Source organism: Miniopterus schreibersii, assembly GCF_964146895.1.
Source record: "Miniopterus schreibersii genome assembly, chromosome: 8".
In the NCBI taxonomy this organism is placed as follows: domain Eukaryota; kingdom Metazoa; phylum Chordata; class Mammalia; order Chiroptera; family Miniopteridae; genus Miniopterus; species Miniopterus schreibersii.
In genome coordinates this window covers 9,991,227-10,017,364 of record NC_138109.1, presented here as the reverse complement: position 1 = coordinate 10,017,364, position 26,138 = coordinate 9,991,227, and the positions used below count along the sequence as shown (strand labels likewise).

The 26,138-nt window shown below is 56.6% G+C and overlaps 1 protein-coding gene across 3 annotated transcripts in view; it reads left to right on the top strand.

Annotated features, from left to right (window-relative positions):
- ALPL (alkaline phosphatase, biomineralization associated) overlaps nt 1–18,262 on the top strand; it is a 53,181-nt gene extending 34,919 nt beyond the window's left edge. For all 3 annotated transcript variants that reach the window (XM_081143893.1, XM_081143895.1, XM_081143894.1), the window contains exons 3-12: nt 3,580–3,699; nt 4,007–4,122; nt 5,237–5,411; nt 6,142–6,317; nt 9,463–9,606; nt 11,570–11,639; nt 13,694–13,828; nt 15,872–16,063; nt 16,453–16,572; nt 17,268–18,262. In XM_081143893.1, coding sequence (XP_081000019.1) covers nt 3,580–3,699; nt 4,007–4,122; nt 5,237–5,411; nt 6,142–6,317; nt 9,463–9,606; nt 11,570–11,639; nt 13,694–13,828; nt 15,872–16,063; nt 16,453–16,572; nt 17,268–17,533 — 1,514 coding nt within the window. In that variant the 3' untranslated portion in view covers nt 17,534–18,262. The remainder of the gene's footprint in view (nt 1–3,579; nt 3,700–4,006; nt 4,123–5,236; nt 5,412–6,141; nt 6,318–9,462; nt 9,607–11,569; nt 11,640–13,693; nt 13,829–15,871; nt 16,064–16,452; nt 16,573–17,267) is intronic.
- Nucleotides 18,263–26,138: the final 7,876 nt, after the last annotated feature.

Genomic DNA, 26,138 nt, shown 5'->3' with positions numbered 1-26,138 from the left:
TGCACTGTCTCCTGTTGGTTTTGTCTGCTTAACTACTGGAGTAGAGCATTTCCTGTGGTTTGTAATTGTTGCTTGTGAACTCATCTTCCACAAGAGTTTGTTTCGTTTTTGTTTTCTCTTGGAGACTCATATGGAAGTGTTTCTACAGTGCAGATTATATTTGACTTTTCAATAAATTCTAGGTAAGTTTTTATGTGAATTTCTCAGTTTGAGGTTCTTAAGCTGTAAACTTCCCTGGCTCAGATTTGGAGTTGAGCTCACATTTCTCATGACTGACTTTCTTTCCCCATCCCTTCCATAGCTCCAAGGCCAAACATACACATTCAAACAGCTTCAACCTAGACCTGCATCTTGCCTGACACCCCAGGGCCCCTCAGCATCCACTCCTGTGTACCTCCCTGGCTTTTAATTTCTTCTTAATTTCTGGGGATAGTCCTTCCCTCTTTTCTTCCTTTTTTAAAGCTTTGTATTGTTTTTAGTTGTCTTTGTTTTTATTTTGTTTTTCAGCATTTCAGTATCTGTGATTAGAAAGGGGAGACCTCCTTGGCTCCATCCAGTATGTGGTGGGAAGCCTGCCTCCGCCCCCGACTTGCCATCACGGAGACTTAATTTCTCCACCTGCTCAGCTGAGATAATTCCTCCCTAAGGCTATGTGGGAAGGACATGGGACAGTCATTGTGTCTGTCAGGGGGACCTTGTAGGAAGAATATATTTCAACAGATTAGAAAATTGGGGTACAGAGAGGGACTGGCCCTCCCAGGTCACACAGTAGGTCAGTAGCAGAGCTGCTGGGTTCCTAGGTCGTCACTCCCTCTGCAGTCCCATGATGCCTGCCACTGTGTCTCGTTGGGGACCCAAGGTCACTCTGGGACTGAGTCCTTGCTTTCTCAACACTCACAACCCACCTAGGTGAACGGTGAGCAGATGGGTGAAAAGGAAAAGAATGAAAAGTGACAGAATGAAAAATATCTTCAAATATTCAGCAATTCAGAAAAAAGTTCAGCAATCCAGCTTTTGTGATCTGTTTCATTTTAGCTACTCCGATGCGTGTGCGGAGGTAGAACACTGTGTTTTCTTTCTTTTTAAAAAAAATTTTGTATAACTTACACTAAAGTAGTTTTACATCTGTGTAACCACCACCCAGATCAAGAGCGAGCATTTCCAGCGATGGGACACCAAGGTGCTTTCTCGTGGCCCTCCCACCCCACCCCACCCCACCCCACCCCACCCCACCCCACCCCACCCCACCCCACCCCACCCCCAAGCCAAAGGCAGTAACCAGATATATTCCTGCCACCACTGATGAGTTTTGCCTCTTTTGAACTTCGCATAAACAAAATCATACAGTACGTACCGTAAGCTGACAAGTACTGTTTATATAGCATTGTATTGTGAGTATTTACACGCGAAATTTACTGGCCTGAAAACAATGGCCTCCTGATAATTATCCAAAGCCGTCATGGCTTAAATCAGTCCCCTGACAGTGAAGTCAGCTTGACGTCCACTGAACCGTTCTGAGGGACAAGCCCTGGGAGGGCCCTGGTGAGGATGACAAGGGTCCCGCAGGGAGCAAACGCAGCGGGGGACTTGGCAAACGTGACAGAACCTGTGTGGCAAAGGAGCAACAGGCGCAGGGCAGCGGGGCAGGGGCGGGGGCCGGCTGTCCGTGGTCAGGATGGGTAGAAGTTCATCACCACCCAGATGGCACCCAAGTGGCCAGAGAAGCCCCGACCAAAGCCTCGGCACTGTGGTGTGCGTCGAGGAAGGCAAGCGGGAGAGCGGATCCCCGATCGAGGCCACTGGCCGGGCGCTTTCCCCGGCTTTGTCTCGTTTAACGCCAGCACTGCCTGTAGGTGGCTGTGTCCCCCATTTTCCTGGGGCAGAGACTCCAGTGGCAGGAGCCTGCCTGTAGGCACACAGCTGGACGGGAGGGCCGAGGCTCCAGCTGGGGACTCCACCAGTGGAGAGGTGGTGCTGGGGCTGCCAGGGTGAAGGTGGTGGGCTAAGGAGTTGGGGGGGGGCATAAGGGAGACCTCTTGGGAGGGGTGTGAAGTGTGGATGGGTCCCAGGCTTGAGATGGGGAGCGGCTTCCCCCCGCCTCCTCGCCCACCTAGGCAGGGGCGCAGCCCCACAGATGTGTCTGGGGATGAGAAGCTACCCCCACACAGGGTTTCCTGTTTTTCTGCTTCAGCTCTAATCGCCGCACCTCTGGAGGAAGTAACGGGCGCTGCCCACAGGCTGCTGTGTGTGAAGCTCCTGGCACCTGCCTGGAAGCCGCGCTTGTGGGACAGGAGAGCCGCGCTTCACCCGCAGCTGTCCTGAAGGGCAGCGCCAGTCGGCGCTGGGCCCGGGGGGAGGACCATGCCCTCAGCCACCGACACGCACGGCCTCGGGCGACACCTCCCACCCTTCCTGGCCAGCCTTCCCTTCTATGCAATGGGGGCCACTGGAAGAGAGAGTCCCCAAGGAGCTCCCCTCTCCAGGCTTCTGTACCCTGATGCGCAGGTTAATGGGGCCCAAGCACAGAGGAGACCCCAGGGGACAGGAAGCCCGGGCCTCCATGTAGAAAATCAAGGGAGTCCAGGTTTGGCAATGGAATTGCTAGGGGGCGGGGTGGGCTTCTAATTTCTCCTGTGGGGCAGGTGTGTCACTGCCTTATGTAATCCAGTCCTCATGAGACCCCGAGAGGAAGGTCCAAACAACCTCATTTGCAGGGGAGGAAACGGAGGCTCAGGGAGGTGACCCTTCTACACAGCTGGCACTTGGCACAGTGGGGAAGCAGGTCATTGAGGTTCGTCGGGCACTACAGCTGTGCTCACTATTGGACACTACAGCTGGAGGACTCACTACTGGACACACACAGGCGAGGGAGGGGGAGAGGAAGAGAAGAGAGCATTCCTGCCTCCATTTTATCTCAAGATTAGGGATTCAGAACATGCTAATTTATCCTAACAGGACTGAGATTGTGTGTATCTATTTCAATTAGGTACATTAAACAAAAGGGGAGTCTTTAAACAAAAGACAAGTCTCACTTTCCAGCGCTGTTGTTAATGTTGTCGCTACGTCAGGTACCTGCAGAGCCCACTTTAATCAGTAAGCCAAGCAGAGTTTATAATTGATGGCTGGAGATGTTTGGGGACTCTGGCAGTTGGAAGTAGTTTGTTCTTTTGAATAGCTTAAACATTACCTTCCTAATCGCACTAGCACAATTCATTTGCTGCCTTAGCAGAATGTCGCTCTACTGGGTGGAAGGAAAGAGCCAGGGCTTTGGAGTGAAACCCAGCTCTGCTGGTGTCTGCCAGTGCTGTGTGGCCTTGGGCCAGTTGCTTCGTGTCTCTGAGCCTTGGTTTCTTCATTCTGAGATATGGGGAAAAGATCCAGGGTCCACAAGCTTACTTGGAAGATTGGACTGGAATAGGTTTACAAACCACACGATGACTATCAGATGAGCAACTACTGCTGCATCCCCAGGTCCTGGCACCCTGCCCTCAGGCAGGAGAGGTTGGGGTATCTGTAAGTCTGGGGATGAGAAGCTACCCCCACCCCCTGCCGAATAACTCTGCCTCACTGTCTGTACAGAGAAAGAGAAAGACCCCAAGTACTGGAGAGACCAAGCTCAGCAGACCCTGAAAAATGCCCTGAGCCTTCAGAATCTCAACACCAACGTGGCTAAGAACACCATCATGTTCCTGGGAGACGGTGAGGCCTGGAGGCTGAGGGGGGCTGGATGGGGCACTTAGGTAGGGGCCACAGAGCCAGGCAGAGGTGAAGGGGGCTGTGTGGAAGAGGCTGGAGCCCTGGGAGCATGTTTAAGAGGATGGGGGCCAGGCTGTGGACCCATGAGGTCTGCTGTGCCAGGCGGTCCCCTGCGGGTCTGGGGAGGGAAGGACTGCCCAGTCACATTTACAGAGCCATACTCTGGTGCCCACTGCCCAGCCTGACTTAGCACCAAACTTGAGAGCTGTGGGTGCCTGAGAAGGCTGAGGCCCCCTTCTCCCCTCCATAGGGATGGGCGTCTCCACGGTGACAGCCGCCCGCATCCTCAAGGGTCAGCTGCACCACAGCCCCGGGGAGGAGACCAGGCTGGAGATGGACAAGTTCCCGCACGTGGCCCTCTCCAAGGTGAGCTCCAGCCCCGAGCCCGCTGAGCCCAAGCCTCCCGCCTCTCAGCTCGCAGCATGCAGGGAAGGGCCCTGGCAAAGCGGTTGGCCCTCTTGGGGTCTCCAAGGCCTCGCTGTGACATGAGAACAGCAGCCGCTGCTTCCCAAGACTTTATTTTGAGGGGTTTTGCTCATTGATGTTTAAAAATCTATGGAAGAAGAATATACACAGAGAAAAGCGCACAGAGCACAGATGGAATTTTCGCAGCCCGCAGGTGGCACAGCCAGCATCCGGGTGCAGAAGCTGAACTGACAACAGCCGCAGGTGCCCCGAGCCCCGGTCCCTTCTCTAGCCCCTGCCCACCCACCCACAGATTAGCTGTTCTGCTTTTGTACTTGGTATAAAGGGAATCATGCAGAATATTCTCTTTTCCACGTGGTTCTTTACATTCATCTCTCCAAAGGTGGCTCGGGAAGTTAATTAGATTACTGAGGTCGAGTGGTAGCTACTGTTACTGGTGTCGTCGGTGGTGGTGGTGGTTTCTGTAATAAAGATCCTGGACACTCTCGGGGAACAGCAGAGACTGACTGCAATGTTTTTTGCTCCTTCAAGAAGCTCTCAGGCTGGTGGGGAAGGGACAGTTTCAGGGTCTCTACTAGAGGTCTGAAGGGGGGGAGGGCCTCTTTCCCATCTCCCCATTCTCTATCCTGCCCCCCCTCTCACTTTTCCACTCCTTTCCCCAGACCCCCCCCCTTTCTTCAGGAACCTCCCCCTCTCTCCCTTCTCCAGGACTCACCTTCCCCCCTTGCTGGCTCCTACAGCCCCAGACCCAGAGAGAGGCCCTAGCTGGCCCGGCCCCGACTCCTCTGCCAAACGTTTCCATGTGTTGGAGAACTGCCTTCCTGCCTGTTCCTGCTGCCCTGGCTGCCAGGGCAGAGGGCGTGGGGGCAGGAAGCAGGCAGCTGGGTGATCCTGTGGCTCTGGGGGGACCTCAGTGGGCAGCGGGGCTCAGCCAAGGCTGTGGGAGACCTCTCTGTCTTCCTCATGCCCAGGCCCCATGGTGTTGGAGGGGGACGGTGGGCAACAGAGTGGGCCAGGGCCTGGCCATCTCCCAACCCTCCCTCCCCTCCTGCAGACATACAACACCAACGCCCAGGTCCCCGACAGTGCGGGTACCGCCACTGCCTACTTGTGTGGGGTGAAGGCCAATGAGGGCACCGTGGGGGTGAGCGCAGCCACCCAGCGCTCCCACTGCAACACCACTCAGGGGAATGAGGTCACCTCCATCCTGCGCTGGGCCAAGGACGCTGGTGAGTGGGGGTAGTGGTAGGGAATGGTCCAGGCTCTGTGACCTGTCTGGGCCTCAGTCTTCCCAGCTGTACAATGGGGAGAGGGTAGAAAAAAGATGCTCTCCAGGGCTCTTCCAGCTCTGGTTCTGAGAGTCTGAAATATTCATGGGATCCCGTCCAGGACAGGAAGGCTGGTGGTTTAGGAACCCACTCCAGTGTGGGTCTGGTCCTGGAGCATTTCCCTGAGTCTTTTCATTTCACTATAAAATGGGCATGAAAACAGTCCCCTCATAGGCTTGCTATGAGGAAGACAAGGGGCCCAGCCCAGTGCCAGCCCTGGGGGGGTTCAGTAAACGTCTCCTCCTTCCTTCCTCCTGGAAGCAGGCCGCCCTGGCCCATGTCCCCAGGAGCTTTAGAGTCAGGGCAGGAGGCCAGCTGACACAGGTGACAGCACCACCTGAGAGCCCTTAGGAGGGACCCCTGTGTTCCTGGAGGAGTGGGGCTCTGCAGGGTCCCCAGTGGAAGGGAGGACTCCAGCCCAGGTGCTCACAGCTCAAGGGTCCTACAGGAGGCAGGGTATCTGAGCTGCCAGGGTATTTGGAAGCCACCATCCCCCCTTAAATACTGGTGGGGAGACTGAGGCCCAGGCAGTCATGCAACGAACGGGAGGCCAGTCTTTAGCTAGGAGGGAGAGGCAGCTTGGACACCGCTGTCTCCAGATGAAGCCAACCCCTCCTCTCCCACACCCCAGGGAAATCTGTGGGCATCGTGACCACCACTCGAGTGAACCACGCCACCCCCAGCGCCGCCTACGCCCACTCCGCCGACCGGGACTGGTATTCAGACAACGAGATGCCCCCGGAGGCCCTGAGCCAGGGCTGCAAGGACATTGCCTACCAGCTCATGCACAACATCAGGGACATCGAGGCGAGTTCAGGGGGTGCAGCCAGTGCAGGGACCCCCGGGCTGTGAGGCAGGCCTCAGGGGGGCCTGAGGCTCAGGCACAGGCTGGCAGGGGAGCAGCAGCTTGGCCTGGCTCCCTACACACCTGGGAGGGCTCCCAGCCCATTAGGGGATTTGTGGTCGGGGCAGGGAGGCTCTGTAGGATTTCTCCACGGCGGGGCTGAGGGATAAACCCTGATGTGGCCGCCACCACACCTCGAGAACCAGGCGCCCAGGGATTATTTTGTAAATTGGAGCCTGGCGCTGCACCCCGACAACACCGGGAGGTGGGTGGCAGAGTGGCCCTCTGAGGGGAGTGCCTGCCCTGTGCGTTCCCCCTTGCACAAACAGGTATGTGTCCCCCTTACTCACCCAGCCTGGAGGGAAGGTGGGTGGACGGCGGTTAGTGCATGTTCTCGATTTTCAACTTCTTGGGTTCAAATCTTTGCCCTGCTTGCTAGCTGTGTGACCTTGGGCCAGTTCCTCACCCGCTTTGAGCCTTCCCTTTCCCAGCCCCGGTGTGAAACGTACCCGTCTCAGTGAACCCACCGCAGGATCTAAACACAATAATCCCCGTGGGGTTTAGCGCAGGGCCTGACACCTCGTGAGCGAGAAAGTGGTAGCATTTATGCGTGAGCCACTTGTCCTTGCCCCGAAACACAAGCTGTAACACACCGAGCAGGTTCGTGTATGAGTGAGCACATGCCACCCAGGCATCGTCCACCTGATGTCCGGAGGGGTCCCCACTCTCTCCTCTGGCTTGTTCCTTTCTTAGGCTCTTGTTAGCTACTCTGGGGATCGAACGGAGGCGGCAAGGGGACTTTGGCCCCCTGAGCCTAGAATGGGTTCAGTGAGGCTCGGAGGAAGCCCCGGGTCCCGCCTCCCCCTTACCTCTGTGTCTAACTGTACTAGACAAACTCACTGGCTCCAGACGCACCCTCTGCCCCCCATGCAACCTCCCCAATTTCTAAATGCCCCGGGCCCTGTACCAACCCATGCCTTCCCTTTCCCTAGCAGTGAATTAACACCCGTTTTAGGACAGACCATCCTGTTGACCCTTTTAGTGAGCGTATATCCCAAGCAAAGCCACTGTCTGGGCTGCCTCGACCTGACTCGTGTCCTGGGACAGGTCACTTCTCCCCAAGCCTCAGTTTCCCCACCTGTACAACAAGAACAGAGAGCCCCGCTTGCCCCCTCCTAGGGCCGCTGGAGGACGAGATGAGGTCATGGATGTGAGAACATTTGTTGTACAAGCACAGGGTATAATTACGGGGCTGCACTTCAGAGAGATTTGGCAAGGACAGCCTGAGAGGGGGACAGGAGCTTAAGGGAAGATTTATCCGGTGGGGGTGAGGGGTGGACTGGGGGGTCCTCAGGAGCCACTGGGGGGGGAGCGAGGGCGAGGGTGAGGAAGGGGGTCCCCGGTGAGTAGTGCCCCCCTCCTCGCCTCTCTCCTCACCCTTTTCTCTCCCATGGGCCCTGCATCACCACCACCCTGAAGCCCCCAGCCCCCAGGCTGTACGTGAAACAAAAATCCTGGTGTCCGCCCTGAAAATAAATATCTTTTGCTAAAAAAACAACACAAAAAAAAAAAAAAAGAAAGAAAGACACAAACCCAAACCCCAAAGCCAAACAGCAAGTCTGTTATTTGGGAGTTTAATGAGCCCGTGTGAAGTCTCTGCTGGGGCTGGAAATGAGGAGGCTCCCGGCAGCAAGATTGGGGGCTTCATTTCCACTCGGAAAATGCCAAGGGGCCGGGTTCTGTGGGAACAGTGTGGGGGGGCAAGGGGTCAGTGACCCGAGGCCCCTTCTCCTCCCTTCACAGCCTGCCCCGCCCGCAGAGATGCCAGCCAGAGCTGGCAGTGAGGAACCTGCCCCTGGGGAAACTGATCTCTAATGCCCCGTGCAGTCAAAACACCCTCCACAGAGGCCACCCCTGGGTGCTGGGAACACTGCGTTACTGCATGTCCTCCTGTGACAGTCCCGTGGCTGTGACAGTCCTGGGGGTGGGTATTGTTTCCATTTTATAGGTAAGGAAACTGAGGCTCTGAGAGAAGTAACAGGCCCTTGGTCAAGAAGGGACAGAATCAGGATTCAAAGCCATGTCCCCACCAGCTCCCCATGATCCAGGCTGGTCCTGGGGCGCCCTCCCCACCTGACCACCTGCCTAAACTCCCCGCACAGCCTGGGACCCAGGAGGAAAATGGAGCGGAAGGGAGAGAGTGGGCCGTGAGGTGCCAGGCCGGGGACCGAGGCTCCCCAGAGCTGGGCTCTGCTCTCCCCAGGTGTCAGCCAGGGGCGGCGGCCCGGGCTGACGCCTGTGGTGACAGGAGGACACCGGTGTGGTGGTAACTGTGGGCGGCAGCTGTTATGCTCTTGGCCCCAGTTTTAAAAATAGTCAGGACTTCAAACATGGACTCCCAAGGAAAACAAACAGTCCCGCGTCCCTCCGCCCGCGCAGGCAGCGCGGTGGGTAAAATTAGCCTGGCGGCGACTACACAGGCCGGGCCCTGGCCCGCTGTTTGCCCAGGCTCCCGGCTGGGCTGCCCCGAGACCTCCCTGGCCCGCGGGCACCCTGCCGCCCTGTGGGGACAGGCCGCCCTTGGAGGCTCCCCCACGGGCTCTGCGACACAGCCGGGCCCCAGGGCCAGGCTCGGAAGGAGCCCCGGGTTCCAGTCTGGCTCTGCCCCTGCTGGCTGTGCGGCCTTGGGGGGAAGAAACCAGATTTCAGCAGCTTTGCCTGTGTTTGGAAAGTGCGTACAGGGCACGGGTTCCCTTGCGGCCTCGGGTCAAACAGGAGGGCACCCCGTCCGTCCGAGGGGCTCGGGCCGACACACGGGGGGCGCTCTCTAGAGGCCTTGTTTTCACACAGGTGCGAGTTCTGTGTCGGGCTTCTGGAAGGCCAGGCGAGGGGGTTATTGGCAGCTCTGGTATTTCACCCAGGAGCCCAGGCCACACACAGTCCCAGGGGACCCATGGTGTCCTCCCCAAGCTGGAAAAGCGAGGCTCGGGGAGAGTAGCGCAGCCTGAACCCAGGACTCTCCAGGCCGGAGACGCGTCCCCACTGTCCCCACTGGGGCTGCCGGATGGCTTGGAACCCCAGTGTACTGATGGCTCCTGTCCCCTTCAGGTGATCATGGGGGGTGGCCGGAAGTACATGTTCCCCAAGAATAGAACCGACGTGGAGTATGAGCTAGACGAGAAGGCCAGGGGCACGAGGCTGGACGGCCTGAACCTCGTCGACATCTGGAAGAGCTTCAAGCCGAGGCATAAGGTAGCCGTTTGGGGACCCGATGGCTGCGGGTGGGCTGCGGTGCTTGAGCCCTTTCCAAATCAGTTTTCTCCTCTAAAATGTAGCCATAATTCATACCTCAACGGATTCAAAATTGATTACATAGTAGGTAATCAATCGATTCCTTCCTTTAGGGGAGGGCAATGGAAAAGCTAGGCAGTGAGGAGGAGGGTGGGCCAGGGGATAGCCTGCATGGACATTCAGTCCCCCTGAGCCCTACTGTGTGCAGGGCCCCTGGCTAGCATGAGGTCCAAATGATAAATCGGATGGTCAAGGAAATGTGGGACGCTGTGTGCTTAGATGGTGGGATGCCCAGGACCTGCTGGAGCCCAGAGAGGAGACCACAGGGAGGTCCTGAGAAGGCCTGAGGAGCGGGAGGAAGTGGGCAGGAGGCAGTGCTGGGAGGTCCTGCAGGCAGAGGTGGCAGGGAGTGAGGTCGAGCCCTTCACAGGGAGTTGGCTTTGGCCAGAGCGAGGGCACGTGCTGGGGAAGGCAGGCTGGAACGTGGGAAGGGCCGAGCTCTGGCTCCCCCAGCGGCTCTGGCCTTCTTACTGTTTAATCTGTGCTGTGGGCCGCTGGGCCCGGGGCAGCTGGGGTCTGGATGACTGTGGTCAGGGCTGAAGACAGTGGGGAGCAGCCTGGCAGCCACTTTGATGTCACTCTGGGGTTGGGTTTCTGAGGGTTCCAGGACTCGCCCCAGGGGAGGCCTTGTGGGATGGGGCTGGGCCAAGGGTGAGGTGGGGGCAGGGGCCGGGCCGGGGAATGGCCCCCACGGGGTTGGTGGGGGTGGGACTGAGCTGCTCTGAACCTTTTCCATTCCTTCTGAGTCAGCTCAAGCTGGGCCAGAGCCGCTCCCGCCCTGGCCAGAAAGACAGTAGCCCTCCCAGCCTCAGTTTCTCTACCTGGAATGTAGAACCAGAACTTAATCCCTCTTACATAGGCAGGGTGCTTACCTGGGAGCTCAGTCTAGACCCCAGGGGGGAGGGAGGGAGTCCACAGCACTGGACTGGGCAGATATCACTGTGGGCTCCCAGATAGGCCATACACTCCTTGCAAACCATGCCTCAAGAGTAGGTTCTAGAGTGTCTCACCTTTACCACCAAGTAGCTATGTCATCTGTGTGTCTCAGTTTCCTCATCTGTAAAATGGGAATAATAATCCCAACTTCATAGGGCTGATGTGGAGATTAAATGAGATAACATACCTCAGGGAAGCAGAGGAGGGGATGGGAGTAAGGGAACAGAGCCCCACATTCTTAGCCATAATAACTTCCTTCCCATAATAACCCCTGAGGTTTGAAAACCACTAATCCTAATCCCATTGCCCAGAGAAGGCAAGGGACTCTCTCAACAACACACAGCTGATTCCTGGCAGTGCTAGGAGCCTGAGGCCAGGCCCCGAATGGTGCCATCTCCAGGTCAGCCAACCAGCCTCTTCCCGTGGCTTCTGTGACCTAGAGAAGCAGCACTTCCTTTATTGCCCCCTTATAGGGGGTCCCCAGTGCAGAGCTAGGGCTTTGCTTCCTCCCTGGCTCTCCATGGCCCAAGGAACACAGCTCATACCTCTCAGTGGACACTCAAAGCCCCCTGTGACCTGTGCCTCCCTCTTTGCCCCATGTTCCTCTACTTGGAACTTAACTCCCTGACCCCAGGCTGATCAATTACTACTTGTCCTCCAGGGCCTCATTAGGACATCACCTCCACCAGGGAGCCCTCCCTGATCCTGCCTTTGGGCTCACAGTGCCCCCTGGTCTCAGAATTCTTCTCTCCCTGCATTAGAATTGTCTATTTATTTGTCATTTCTTGAGGGCAGGGATGGTAGATCCTCGGGGAGGGATTGTTCAAGAACTGAAGGAAATAAATACATGCCCAAACTCTTGGACCAGCTGGAGTCAGTCCTTCCAACTCCCTGGCCCAGCACAACTGACACAGGCCATTCCTCCTAGCACTCTCACTATGTCTGGAACCGCACCGAACTCCTGGCCCTCAACCCCAACACCGTGGACTACCTCTTAGGTAAGGGGGTTTGGGTTGGAGTGGTGGATACCTGGCTGGGTGCCCTAGGGTATGACCCAGCACCTGGGGGCGAGGCCCCAGCCTGCTCCCCTACTTAGGGACCTTTGCTCTCAGGCTCCAGGACCTGGGAGGGGTGAAGAAGGGGTTCTGGTTCATAGAATTTCAGCCCCAAATCTGCTGGCTGTGCAGGGTGAATAGCACATTGAGTACAGGGAAACTGAAGGTCAGAGAAGGAAAGCGACCTGTGTGGCCCAGGTAAGTCTGAACCCTGGCTAGAGCTGAGACAAGTCCCAGTCTGTGGAGCAGAGGCCTGGAGCCAGCCTCACTGTGTGGCCAGGGCGGAAGCCAGCCTGGGTGTCTTGGGGGGGTGCTCCCTCCTCTCCAGGGAGTAAGGAGCAGTGGTGGGGCTCAGGGGCAGCGCTGGGCTACGTGGGATGAGACCTGAGCACCACCATGCAGACATCTGGGTCCGTTTTCCCACCCAGCTATGTGCCCAGCCAGTGGTGGCAGAATCTCCTGCAAACGTTTCCCAAGGAGCTTAGCTCCCAGGTCCTGGGTGTGTCATTGGTGATTATGGGCTCAGAGCTGGGTACCTGGAGGATCCCCCAGATACACATAGCCCTCTGCTTGCCTGGGTCACATGGCACAGACTCTGTCCCACACACAGGCTATGTGGAGCTGTGCATGCACTCATGGAGCAAGACAGTTCCACCCATGAATCTCAGAGCCAGAGTGCTGGGTTCCAGTCCAGTTCCTACCACCTATGAGCTGTGCAACCTTGAGCAAGTGTTTTCTCTGTGCCTCAGTTTTCTCCTCTATAAAGTAGGAATAATGACTCTTCTGTAAAGTGGGGTAACGAGAGGGCCTCCCCAGGGTTGTCATGAGGATTAAGCGATCTAATGCACTGTATAGGTTATCTACTACTGTGCATCATATTATCCCAAAACTTAATAGTTTAAAATAGGAGCAAATTTTTATTACTTACACAGTTTCTTTGGGTCAGGAACTAGGAACGGCTTGGCTGGGTCTCTCATAAGGTTGCAATTATCTAAAGGCTTGACTGGGGCTGGGGCTTCCAAGATGGCTCACTCGTATGGCTAACAAGTTGGCAGGATGCCTCAATTCCTTGCCCCGTGGATCTCTCCTTGGAGTTGCTTGAGTGTCCTCACAACATGGCGGCTGGCTTCTTCCAGAAACCCAAGAGCATGCAAAGCAGAAGCTGCAGTATCGAAGGCCCAGACCTGGAAGTCACACCATCATTTCTGCAGTATTCTATTGGATACACAGGCCTGCCCTAGTCACTGTGGGAGGGGACACGCTGGGGATTATTGGGTGCCATCTTGGAGGCTGGCACCTATGTGTTTCCAAAGCTCTTAGAATGGCATGTGGCACAGAGGGAGCACTCTGTTCATTGGAACTCTTGTTTGACTGTACACACACTCATGGAAGGGCAAGGTGTTCTGCAAGGATATCCAGAATTGAAAACACCAACCTGATCCATGTTGACTCTTGTAACATGGGGAAGGAATGGATCATTCCTTATTTCATAGTGAGAAAACTGAGCTCAGTAACCCCAAACCTGTTGTTTCACTGCACAGGTAACTGTGTACTTCAAACCTGACCAATAAGTGACATGTAAACACTGTAAACACACAGCCATGCTGCCCTGTCGAGTCCAGGGCACAGTCCTCTGCCTCAGGGACACGGTGCTGTGTGTGGGGCCCTTCAGGCTGTGGGGTAGGATGATGAACTTGAATCCTAGATCTTCCACTCAGCAGCTGAAAATAGCAAGTGACTGACCCCCTGAGCCTCAGTCTCCTCCTCTGTAAATGGACATGATGACCCCTCTTCATGGTATGGCCATGAGGGTGACAGGAGGCAACACTCCCAAAGCACCTGGCACACCTTGGGTGCCAAGAACCATCCAGATGAGTTTCCTTTCCCCCAATTGCCCCCAAGTTGTGTGTGGGGAACCTGTGCTCCCTGAGACACCGCAGGTTCCTTGGGGATCCTCCTAGCAGGTCGTGAACTCTCACCATCTCTGTCCTCCTCAGGTCTCTTTGAGCCAGGGGACATGCAGTACGAGTTGAACAGGAACAACGTGACGGACCCGTCACTCTCCGAGATGGTGGAGATTGCCATCAAGATCCTGAGCAAGAACCCCAAAGGTTTCTTCTTGCTGGTGGAAGGTAGGGCCCCAGGCCTGACTACAGGGCCACCTGCCCGAGAGCTTCTGGATACACAGCCCTGAGGTCAGGGGATGGAGGGGTCCAGCTCTCAGAGAGAACTGTTCAGTTTGGGGATGATGGGAAATTCCTTTGGGAGGATGGGTTGTAGACTGGGAGAAGAGGGTAGTGCTGAAGCTCCCAGCGCAACAAACTGTTCATCACACATACATACATTAAGCCAGGCTTACTAGTCCAGGAAGGCTTCCTGAAAAGGGGGGCGAGTTTCTTTCTTCTGGGAGTTCCTCCCTGAGGCCTCGCTCTGGGGGAGGGGGGGTGCAGCCCCCTCAGCTTCACTCCTCCCAAAAGACAAATCAACAGGCCCAGTAGACTCTGAGCAGCTGCCTGGAGCTGCAAGGACGCAGGCCCAGGGGCCTCCTCTGCAGATGCCCGTCGGTCATGGGAGCCCTCCCAGCTGGGCAGTGGACATCTGCTGTTACTAGGCACGTGTGGAGCCAAGGTCAGGTTCATGAGTCCTACCCCTGAGAGGAAAAGGCAGGCCCTGGGATATCCCAGGTCGCCCAGACTGGGAGAGCCAGACCCTCTGGGAGTCAGCAGTGCTGTGTGCAGGCATTCATGGAGCTTCCCACGGCTGCGGTGAGGCCCTGGAGTCAGACTCTTGGGCGCTCGTCCTAATGCTGCCACCCGCCGGCTGTGGGAACCTCCACCTGTACATTTCTGTAAAACCAGGCCCCACGTAGTCCCCTCTCACAGAGGGTCATTAGCATCCATTAAGTTCAGAGACATAAAGTACTTGGAACAGGGCTGGGCAGAGGATACATCCTCAGTGTTTCCATTATGATGATGATGATATTTACATAATAGCTTAGTCAATAACAATAGGAAGTTTGAGGACATGATAAAGTTTCCGGAATCTCCCAAAGTTCTAACAGCCATTGTCTTCATGTACACACACACACACACACACACACACACATTTGCACAATACTTGCCCCACTCATCCATAGACGCTCAGGCCCCTCCGCCCTCCAGAGGCCAGTGGCCGCCAGCCCGGCTTGGCTGCTTTCTTGCCAAACCCCGGGGTTCCCATTCAGGCCCCAGCGGTCTCGGCCTGGCCCCGAACAGGCCTCTGACGCCGAGGAACCAGCCAAGAACCAGCGGCGGTGAGCAGGGGCTCCCCGGGGAGCAGTCCTCTTTGTGAGCAGGGCCAGGACGGGGCCCGCCAGGCCAGCTGCTCCCAGAGCCACAACAAAGGAAGGACCCACCCTTCCAGGCTGCCAGGCCGAGGTGGTGAGGCTCAGGCTAGCGGGCAGGGCGGAGAGCCCGGCGCCCAAGCCCAGGACCCTCAGAGTTGGGAATGTCCACCCAGGAGCATCTTCCTGTTGGAGACGCACAGCCCTTAGCTGCGACCTTTAAGCCAGGCTGCGTGCCAGGCCCCCCGTGCTCACCTTGGGGAGGCAGCACGGCATGCAGGCTTCCACAGGCCTTTCTGGAATTCTGCCCTGGGCCCTGCCTGTGCACCAAGGGCTTTCACCACCTTTTCAGACTGTGCTTTTCACTCCAAGGGGACCGTTTAAAGTGGCTGAGGAAAAGCAGGTGATCAAAAGCAGCAAATGCTATGTTGGGCATGTGACTTCCCCGCTCTGGGCCTCCGTTGCTCTCTGCTGAGGGTTGTTAGGAAGGGGAAACAAGACATCACTTGTCATGCCTGGCCCCTAGTGGGCACTCGGGACCTTGGCTCCCTCCCTGCCTCTCCGATGTCTCAGGGTCTCCTTCAAGCAGCGTGGGCTGGTGGAAAGAGCACAAGCTTTGCAGTCAGGTGGATCTGCTTTAAATCCTGGCTGTGCGCTCTCCACGGGTGGGCCTTTGGTCCAGCAACTCGCCCTCTCTGAGCTGCTGTACAGGTTGAGGGGCGGCATGAGAGCCTGGCGTGGCGCCTGGTATGTGATAGTGCCCCATCAAAGGAAGGTGACCCATGTGGTGGGGCTGGGGGTGCAGATCTCCTTCCCCTCCCCTCACCCGAGGCCTTTGCCTTGGTGTCGCAAGGAGGCAGGATTGACCATGGGCACCACGAAGGCAAGGCCAAGCAGGCGCTGCATGAGGCAGTGGAGATGGACCAGGCAATCGGGCAGGCAGGCACCATGACCTCCCTGGAGGACACATTGACCGTCGTCACTGCTGACCACTCCCACGTCTTCACCTTTGGCGGGTACACCCCCCGTGGCAACTCTATCTTTGGTAGGTGGGCCTCCAGTGGGGTGGGCACTGGGCATTCCCAGGGTCTGCCCATCTGGGAGCAGGAGTGGGGTTGGAGAGCCAGCAAGCCCAGGGCCTGGCATGGGTGCAACTCAATGAGAATGTACTGATGGGTGGGGGGCTGCAGGGTGGAAGCACAGTGAGGTGAGTGCATGGGTCGGTGGCTGGCTACCTGGCTGATGGATGGATAGAAAAATGGGAGAGGGTGGGTAATGGACGTGAGGGATGTGGGCACAGGGAAAACTGATGGATGGGTGGTGAGAAGTCAGTCCATTTGGAAAGTGGCTTCCTGGAGGTGGTTCGGGGCCCTTCAAAGGGACTGTACCCCTGGTGCTCCAACCTGACCCCTGGATCCTTGCCTCCCTGTGCAGGTCTGGCCCCCATGGTGAGCGACACAGACAAGAAGCCCTTTACCGCCATCCTGTATGGCAACGGGCCTGGCTACAAGGTGGTGGGCGGTGAGCGAGAGAATGTCTCCATGGTGGACTACGGTGAGACTGCCAAGACCCAGGCCTGGGAGGGGACAGGGCACTCCTCAGGGATGGGCCTGGGATCAGAGTGTAGGCTTGAGGCCAAGGCCCAGGGTCTCGGAGCAGCCAGGACTGAGTCAGAACAGTCTCAGTTTGAACCCCCGTCTACAGCTCAGTAGCTCTGGGATGTCAGGCCCATAACTTCACCTTTCTCGGCTTCAGCTTCCTCCATGAAAGGCTCCCAAGGCCATCTGAAGAACTAAACGGGTCCGATGGCTTAGCATGGAGCCTGGCATGAATAGGTGTTTGCTATACAGTGCCATTTTTACTGGCTATCTCATATTCTAACACGTGAGCCTTCCTGGGGTGTTCATCCAATTCCATGCTGTTCATGTGTTTTGATGTCCCCAGAGGCTCCCGAGGGTTCTAATGGTGCAGCCAATGGTAAGGGCCTCTCTTGGGTTGACTCTTTCCTTCCAATCCAAATAGCTCGGGTGATGCTGATTTTCCCTTCTGGGGGTTCAGTGCAGGCCTCTGTGTTAGAGCAGACTCAGGCCTGAATCCTGTGGCCCATGTGAAATGCCTTCCCCGCCCTAAGCCTCAGTTTTCTTTTCTGTAAAATGGGGCATTCGAGCCAGCCTGGGAGGGGCACGGAGAAGCTGCTGCACAGCGCCAGGCCCTTGGTAGGCTCTGCAAATGTTTCTTCTGGCCCACAGCTCACAACAACTACCAAGCTCAGTCTGCTGTGCCCCTGCGCCACGAGACCCACGGCGGGGAAGACGTGGCGGTCTTCGCCAAGGGCCCCATGGCCCACCTGCTGCACGGCGTCCACGAGCAGAACTACATCCCCCACGTGATGGCCTACGCGGCCTGCATTGGTGCCAACCGCGACCACTGTGTCTCAGCCAGGTCATCAGGCAGCCCCTCCCCAGGCCCGCTGCTGCTCCTGCTGGCCCTGCTCCCCCTGGGCATCCTGTTCTGAAGGCCCAGGGCCCCGACACCCACTAGCCCATGACAGATGGCCAGCCTCCCTCTCCCAGCGCTGCACACTGCCCGCAGCCCACGCCTCAAGGGGCAGGGAGGTGGGGGCATCCACAGCCTCTGCAGCTGCCAGAAAGGGGACCCAGGAAACCAAAGTCTGCCGCCTGCCTTGCTCCCCTCTGAATCTTCCACTGGGGCCAGACCAGTTCCCAGCCTCCTGCCTCCACCCCCACCCGCTGCCCCTTTGGCCAACAGGGTAGATTTCTCTTGGGCAGGCAGAGAGCACAGACTGCAGAAATTCTCAAAGCATCTTATTTTTCTAGCAAACATACTTCTCTAGATCCGGAGGCTCTGAAGCTTCCATGGAACATTCCAGATCTGACCCACTCCCCTCTCCTTCCCTCTGGAACCTACCAGGCCCTGCCATGCTCCTGCCCCTGCCTGAAGAAGAGACTAAGTCCTTCCCCTTCCAGATGGGGGTTTGCTCACTCACTCATTCCAAGGCCTCCCAGGGCTCCCAGGAAGTCAGCTCCTGGGACTGGCTGTCCCACCCCAGGTGGCCTGGGCTGGGAAGAGCAGCCTGGCGGGACAGACACTTCCTAGCTCCCAACACACATGCCAGCTCCTCTCTGAAGCGACTCTCCTGTTTGGAACGGCAAAAAAAAAAATTCTCTTCTTGGTGTTGGTTAAAAGGGAACACAAAACATTTAAATAAAAATTTCCAAATATTTCTGAGGACAGAGCTGAGTCTTTGTGGTCAGGGAGGAAGAGACTGAAATATGCTTATTTCTCTGGGAAGAGCTGGACTTAGGCCCAGGCATGGGGGTGGGGTGAGGGGGAGGGGTCTTCTCCTGGCCTGGGGGCTGTAATACTCATCACCTGGGTGACTTGGAACAAATTACTTTGTGTCTCTGCGTCTCAGTTTTCTTACCTGTAAAGTGGGAAACAGCCCACACCTGGGTTGCTGTGAGGCTTAAAGAACACCTCTATGCCCGAAACCCACAGAAGGTAGCCTTCAAGGGCCCCCTGACACCCTGGCTGCATGGCGCCCACAAACAGAACCACACACCCTGGCCCATGGAGCTGCCCCTTCATTCATTCACAAATGTTGAGTGTCTGCCAGGCCCTCTGCTAGGCCTAAGGAATCTCATGGTGAACACTACCTGCCCGCCCAGAGCTTCAGCCTCGTCAGTGACTGTGACCTCTTCGTTCCTGGCTGCCCAGCCCGGGTACTGGGTCCAGGATGGCACCCGACATTGGGGGTATACAGAGTTCCCTGAGTTTGTTCCCCTCGTCATTGGAATGAAAGTCCCTATGATGATAATAGCAATCAATGTTTATCATTTACCTTCCGCCAAGCTCTGCGCTTGATGCTTTACGTGGCCTCAGCTCGCTTAATCCTCTAGGAACTAGGCCCCACCATCTCCCTTTATAGACGAGGGAACCCAGGTGATGTGATTGCCCAAAGTCCTCCAAGGTGCGGAACTGGGATCTGAACGCAGGTCCGTTTGGTTCCAAAGCTCCTGCAATTAGTGGTGCCCTTTGTTTGTAATGTGTTTCCAAGCTCCCACCAACCAGGTTCCGAGGCGAACCCAGAAAGATTGGGAAACCGTATGTCGGAAGTGGGGGATCCTTCAGGAATAAAAATGCAATTGAGCACATTTCCCTCTGAGCTTCCTAGCAGTCCTAGCAAAAGGAAATACAGCCAAGCTGATGCTGGGATAAAAAATGAAACTACATGCCTACCTTCTTGCCAGGGCAGAGATATGTCATCTTGCACTGTGCAGTGGGTGTCTTCACAGCTGCCATTATGGGCAACTAGGCCTCAGTCCCACGATGGGCCTCCAGGAGACGGTGGGAGATGCACCTCACAGGCACCCCACCACGGGGCGAGGGAGCTGGGCTACTTGTTCTCTGACTCTCATCGCTCATTGGCTAAGGGCTGCTCCCCGAAAAATTACCACCCTGGCCCTCCCAACCTGCCCCTCCCTGAGAGAGCTGAGAGAAAGCCCCAGGCATGTGCTGGAACATTAGTTGCTCAAAGAGTAAAAACAGGGCACCAACCATATCTTAAACTTTGAGATACACTGATGGGTTAAAAAGGCTGTGAGCCAAAGAGATGAGGCTTCACATCTCTGCTCCATCGTTTTCTCGTTTCCATGAACTGGGGCAAGTTCTCGAACTTCACTGTGCTCCATTCCTACACCTGAATGCAGAGTGAGCGCTTCGGATCCCACCAGGAACAAGGGGCTCTTCCCCCTGAGCCCAGGCCATGGGCTGACACGTTGTTCAGGAACCAATGATGTGTAGGCACCCGTAGCTCCAAAGTCTTTCCCATGCCTCCCTCACCCAGTCTGGGCTCCTGCACCCTTAGGTCTCTCATCACCCGTTATTGTAACTGTTGGTGGGGTCCCAGCTCCAGCCATCAGCAGCTGTGGAACTGGAAACTAAGGGTGGCAGTACCCACAGCACAAGGACTTCCATAGCCCTCAAATGCTTTCTCCAGAAGGAAGAACAGCCCTGGCCGGTGTGGCTCAGTTGGTTGGGTGTCGTCCCATTGCACTGAAAGGTTGCCAGTTGGACTTCTGGTCAGGGCACGTGCCTGGGTTGCTCGATTGGTGCAGGAGGCAGCCAGTTGATGTTTCGCTCTCACATCAATGTTTTTCTCTCTCCCCCCAGAAAGTCAATTTTAAAAAAAGAAGGAAGAATCACAATGAGCTGACAGATTCTTTTCTATTCATCCAGGTAGCCCTGTCACCTGTTGAGATAAATCCATGGGGGGCGGGGGTGGAGGAGACCAACACTGAGCACACCTAGGGGCTCAGTACAAATACATTGACTGACTTTCAACAACAAAGAAAATTTTTAAAAAAAGATAAACCCAGAACTTAACACAGTAAGAGTTTATTTCTGTCTTAAGCATCTGGTGGTTCCTTTGGCCACGTGACCAGGACCCAGACTCTCTGCACCTTGTGGCTCTTCCCTCCTCTAAGTTCCAGATGTTCTACTGAACAAAATATCTACTAAGCTCTGTCTGACCAACACATTGGTGGAGGGGACGCAGTGGAGGAGACAGGCTTTTTAACCACTTCTTCCTGGAAGTGACACATATCACTTCCACTTATAGTCCTTTGATGAGAACTAGTCATATGATCCCACTTACATGCAAAGGGGGCTAGGAAACGTAGTCCGGCTGAGCAGCTGCTTGCCACCGACCACTCTGCAGCAGGTTCGCAGCCTGGCCACTATCGATGCTTGGGGTCGGATACTTCTCTGCTGTGAGGACTGTCCCGGGCATTGTAGGATGTTTAGCAGTATCCCTGGCCTCTACTCACTAGATTTCTAGGGACAAAACTGTACCCCCACAACCAGTTAAGAGCCTCTGCTCTATAGTAAGGAAGAGGTGTGGGAAGCTTGGGTGGCTTATAGGCCATCATGCCTCAGCTTCGCTCATACTCAGGGCACCTTCCCACTCACGAGCTCCCCAGACGTCACGGGAATCCTCACAATGTTTTAAAACACTGGGAACATTCACATAGTATTGGATTTCTGGCTTTTTTGAGCAGTTGGAAGGTGTGGCTGGCATTGCCCACATTTCTGCAGGGCAGTGGTCAGCGGAGCTGAGAGATGGCTGCCCTTCGGGCATATGTTTTCCTGTTTGCCACATTGTGGGGAGAGATGGGCAGGAGGGCCTCGGGTGCCATTCCAAGAAGCTGGGGGTTGAAGACCTTGCGGGGCCATGGAAGGTTCCGGAGCTGGGACAGGAGCATCATTTTTGAAAGGTCCTCTTGGCACCAGTTTCAAGGACAGCTTCAAGAAGAGGAACTAGATAGAGGCTGGGAGACCAAGCAAGGAGGCTGTTCAAACAGACCAGTCATGAGAAGCTGGGGCCATGGAGACCGGGAGGGGGAACCAGCCCCAAGTATGTGCGTGAGGGTCCCAGCTCCTGTTTGTCAAGAAGGAAGCTAGAGCAGCACGTGAATGGATAGATCACTGCAAACTGCTGAGATTGAGGGCAGGAGGGAGCAGGACACCTACTAGGTGCCACCCACCCCAATAAACACCTGAGATGCGACTGAGATGTTGCCATGAGGATACATTTCCACACATACCCCACACCAGCCTGTGAAGGGAACATTACCCCCATTTTACAGACGAGAAAGTTGTGGCTTGGCGGGCATAGTGACAGCTGCAAGTTGAACCCAGGTCTGCCTGACTCCCAGTCCATGTCCCCCCCACTTTGCTTCTGGGATGTTAATCTCTCCAAGAAAAACAACCCGGGCCCATCAGCCACTGAAGCCCTTCGGTGGGGTAGTGAGAGCCCCAAGCCGGGTTTATAATTAGTCCTGGTGGCTTACCAGGACCTCCCACCGAGATCTAGCCAGCTGGGGGGGGGGGGGATGGGAATTACGTTCTCAGAAGAGGATTTGGGCTCCCAAGCTCCCGTGTGGTGTGGCTTCCTACGGCCTCCTTGTGATGCTGCCTTGATCACAGCGCCAGCCCAGGCCCTCTTTTGGTTCCTCAGCCACCTCTGTCCAAACCTCAGAGCCTCGGGATGGGGGCAGGCGGGCTAGGCTCGGGCATGGGCCCCTGCAGCTTCGCCCTCCTGCCCTGGGAACCGAGGCTCGAATCATCGAGGCAATGGGAACACTAGCAGCCAGAAGGTCTAGGGGCTCCCGAGTGCCAGGCACTGTTTCTGGGGCCTCGCGGGGCCCTTAACCCTTCTAACCCTCTCCAAGGGGGCCCGTGGCAAACAGGAGAGGATACGCCTGATGGGCAGCCATCTCTCGGGCCCGCTGCCCTGCAGAAATGTGGGCAGGGCCTGTCCCCGTTTTACAGATGAAGCAGCAGGAGCAGAGAGAAACTGGGCAATTTATGTGAAATCACCCTGCTGACAAGGGAGCGAGGCAGGACTTGAGGCCAAGCGGCGCGGCTCCGCAGAGCGGGGTTTAATCCCCGCTTCGTATCCTTTGGGGTTGCGCAGGGTGCGGAGCAGAAGGGAGTCAGGAACGGGACTGCGCAAGTTCAAGGTGGCCGGGTGGGTGTCAGTGGCGGAGACCCTGTTATCTTGGGCCTATGCCCTTGTCCTGGTGGGAACGCGCAGAGCCTCCACCTGGCTCCAGGGTCCCCGGATCAGCCTGGGCTTGCACGCTCTGGCTGAGGGCCCTATAACCGGCCTCTTGCACGCTCAGGACACCTGGTCGGGGAACAGTGGCAGAGGTGAGGCTGCGCCCTGAGGCCGGTTGGCTGGGTCTGGGTGAGAGGAGCGCCCTGGGGCAGGAGCTGGAGGGGTCTGAGAGGTAATCATTCACCCCGCCCCTCCCAGGGTCCCGGGTCGGGACGGAGCAGCAGCGGCAGCCTGCTCTCGGGGCAGGAGCGGGCGCTGTCCTGACACGCACCCTGGTGGCCTGGCTCAGTGTTGGATGGGCCCTTCCTCTGCCCGGAGCCCGCCACTCCTGAGGGCTCTCCTGGGCCACAGGCCTCCACCCACAGGCCCCAGACAAAGCTTAGGCTAGAGTGGGCTTCTGCAGGCCAGAGGAGGAAGGTAGCCCAGAGAGTCAGACACCAAATTGAAGTCACAAGGTAAAATGGGCAGAAGAGCCCAGCTTCCACCTCTGGCAAAAATTCTCACGGCCTTCTGGGTCCAGCCCGCTCAGGGTCAGCCATGTCTTGGGACTGTGGGTGCTGATGAGAAGGGAGAACTCACAGGGGCCCCTTCCCAACTGTCTTTCTACCCTCTAACAGCCCTGGAGGTAGGCACTGGATCTGGCCCCATTTACAGATAAGAAAACCAAGACAGTAACCGGGGGGCTCTCCCATGGCTGGTAGTCGGGGAAGACCTGTCTGAGGAGGTGACATCTGAGTTGAGACCAGTTGGTAAGATGGTGGCCTTGCAAAGAGCTAGAGGGAAGATTGCTCCAAGCAGGAATAGAGCATGTGCACTGAGGTGGGAAGGACTTAATATGTGTGAGGGACAGAAATGAGGTAATGTGTCTGGAACTAGAGAAAGAGGGGCAGTGGGTGGGATGAGGTGGGAGGGGTGGGCATCTTCCATCGCTGGGGAAGCCCCCGGAAGGCTAGATGCAGGGAGAGCTGTGATTGGGTTTATACTTTGGAAAGATCACTCTGGATGCCATGCAGAGGGCAGACCCGCATGCCAGGAGCAGATGCTGAGGGCAGACGCCGGAGGCCTTTCTGTTGCCCGGGTTGGAGGTGGTGGTGGCTTGGACCAGCTCAGGGCACTGGTGGCGGGAAAGAGCTGGATCCCAGACATGCTTGGGAGTTGAAGCCAGCAGGGCTTGCTGATGGGCTGAATGTGGGGAGCGGAGGAAAGAGCGAATCAGGGATGCCCCCGAGTTTTTGGCCTGAGCACCTGGGTGTATGAAAGTGTCATTAATGGCTGTGGGGGAGCAGATTGGGGAGGAAATAGAGCTGGTTTGCATCATGTTGGCTTGGAGATGCCCACTGGATGGACTGCGAGGTGGGCATGCTGGCAGGTAGTCAGGAAGGAAGTGTCTGGAGTTAAGGAGAGAAGCCCAGGCTAGAGACAAAAAGATGAGGGGCATGGTGACATTTGAAGCTGAGGGGCAGAGAGGCTGTGATGTGCCCAAGTTCACAGAGAGCCAGGGGCCAGGATTTGAGCTGGAGTCTCTCAGATTCCAAAAGCCATAGGAGTTCCTTCCACCGCAGCAGTTGTTTACCTCTGGGAGCTGGGAACTAAGGGGGCTTCGTCCAAGGTGTAAGGGGCTACAAGACTGGAGGGCAAGGAGAAGCCCCCTGAAAATGAATTTGGGAACAATTTGGGCCACTGTGGGCTGCCCACCCCTAACTACAGCCTGTCTGGCTGGAGAAGCCCTTCTTGAGCATGGAGTCCTGTCCCCAGACCATTGTACAGATGGAGAAACTGAGGGCCAGAGGAGGGCAGGGCTGGATCTAGGTCTTCTCCACCAGCCTCTATGGTTGAGTTGAAATGATCCATCAGTGACAACTCAATGGTTGAGTTGAAATGATCCATCAGTGACAATCCTAAAGGGGGGTGGGGGATGTTTCTCTTCAGACCCCTAGATGGAACTGGGGCCTGGAGTCTTCCCTCTGGGTCTCCCCCCAGGGCACCATTTGTCCCTTGCCTGCCTCCACCCCATGCAGCCCATCCCCCACATCCAGGGCCCCTCTAGGTCCCTGGCAGGGTAGCCTCCAGTCTGACTCCAGTCGTGACTCTGCCTGGCGGCCAGGATCAAGCCCCCCCTGGCCCCTGCCCAGACCACCCAGCGCCAGGCCTGGCGGAGCCCGGCAGGGCTGGCGGGCAGCTCTCCCAGGCTGGCCAGCCGTGGTCTGGCTCCGCCCGAGGGACTGTGGCCTGGGAACCACTAGCTGTCTCCTCAGGGAAGCGGCTGGGATCTCCAGAACAAACAGAACAAACCGCAGCCTCCCCCCTAACCCCCCACCCAACCCCTGGCCCCACCCGAAGAGGGGAGCTGCCTCTGGCCTTCTCCACTGACACCCCCGCTGTCCAGTCGCCACCAGTGGGGAAGGAGCACGAGAATGGCTGAGGTCACAAGTGGATGGAGAGGGCTGTGACTGGGGGCTCAGGTGATCCTGGGCGCCCCCTCAGAGCCCCTCAGGAGGGAGGTTTGACTGAGCTGGGGGGGACGTCTCCTTAGCCTCAGGCAGAGAACAAAGTCCTGGAATCAAACAGATCTGGGTTCAAGTCTGGACTCTGCCACATCCTAGCTGAGTGGCAAGTGACTTCACTTCAATGTGCCTCAGTTTCCCCTTCTGAAAAATGGCCCCAGTAGCCCCTGCCTCCCAGAGCTGTGGTGAAATGACCTGGAGTCCCCTGGATGGAAAGTGTCCTGCTTAGGGCATGGCGTACAGTAGTAGGTCCTCAAGGGACATCAGTCCCTGACCCGTCACTGGCTCAGTGGGAGCCAGAACAATCCTGGGGGATTCCTGGGCCTGGCGGGGCAGGCCGGGACAACCTCGCTGATTCAGAGCAGCTGGGGGATGGGGAGCATCTGACTCCACTAAAAGCCGCAATTAGAGCCCAATTTAAAGAAACGCTGTGTTAGTTCTTCCCAGGGCAGATGTGATTATAGGCTCAGCGCTAAACTGTTACTAACGGGATGACACAGAGAGGCCCCTTCCAGGGCACGGCAGGAAGTCCGGCCCTGCTCCCTTGCTGTACAACTGGGGAAACTGAGGCCCCGAGCGGGAGGGGTCAAGCTCCCGCTCACACAGCAGGTTAGACTGCGGCCAGGCCCGAGCTCTGCCTCCTGATGGTGGCTCCAAGCTCTGTCCCCACCTCTTGCTTCTCTCTGAAGGATTTATACTGAATCTTGAAGCTAGAGGCACCTGGAATGAGCCGACATTCCTTGAAAAGGAAGAATTGGAGCTCCCGTGGCTGAGGCTCTGAGAGGAAGAGGGACCTGCCAGAAGGGCCTCAGTGTGACCCTGGCAATGGAGCCAGGGCCTTGGGGCCAGCTGGCCCTGCCCTGCCCAACCGACAGGGGCCTTGAAATGATACTGACGATATTTATAATAATTAGGACTCCTCCCCCTTGGAAGTGCTATGGGAGGGCATCAGCTCACATTCTCATGGTAACTCT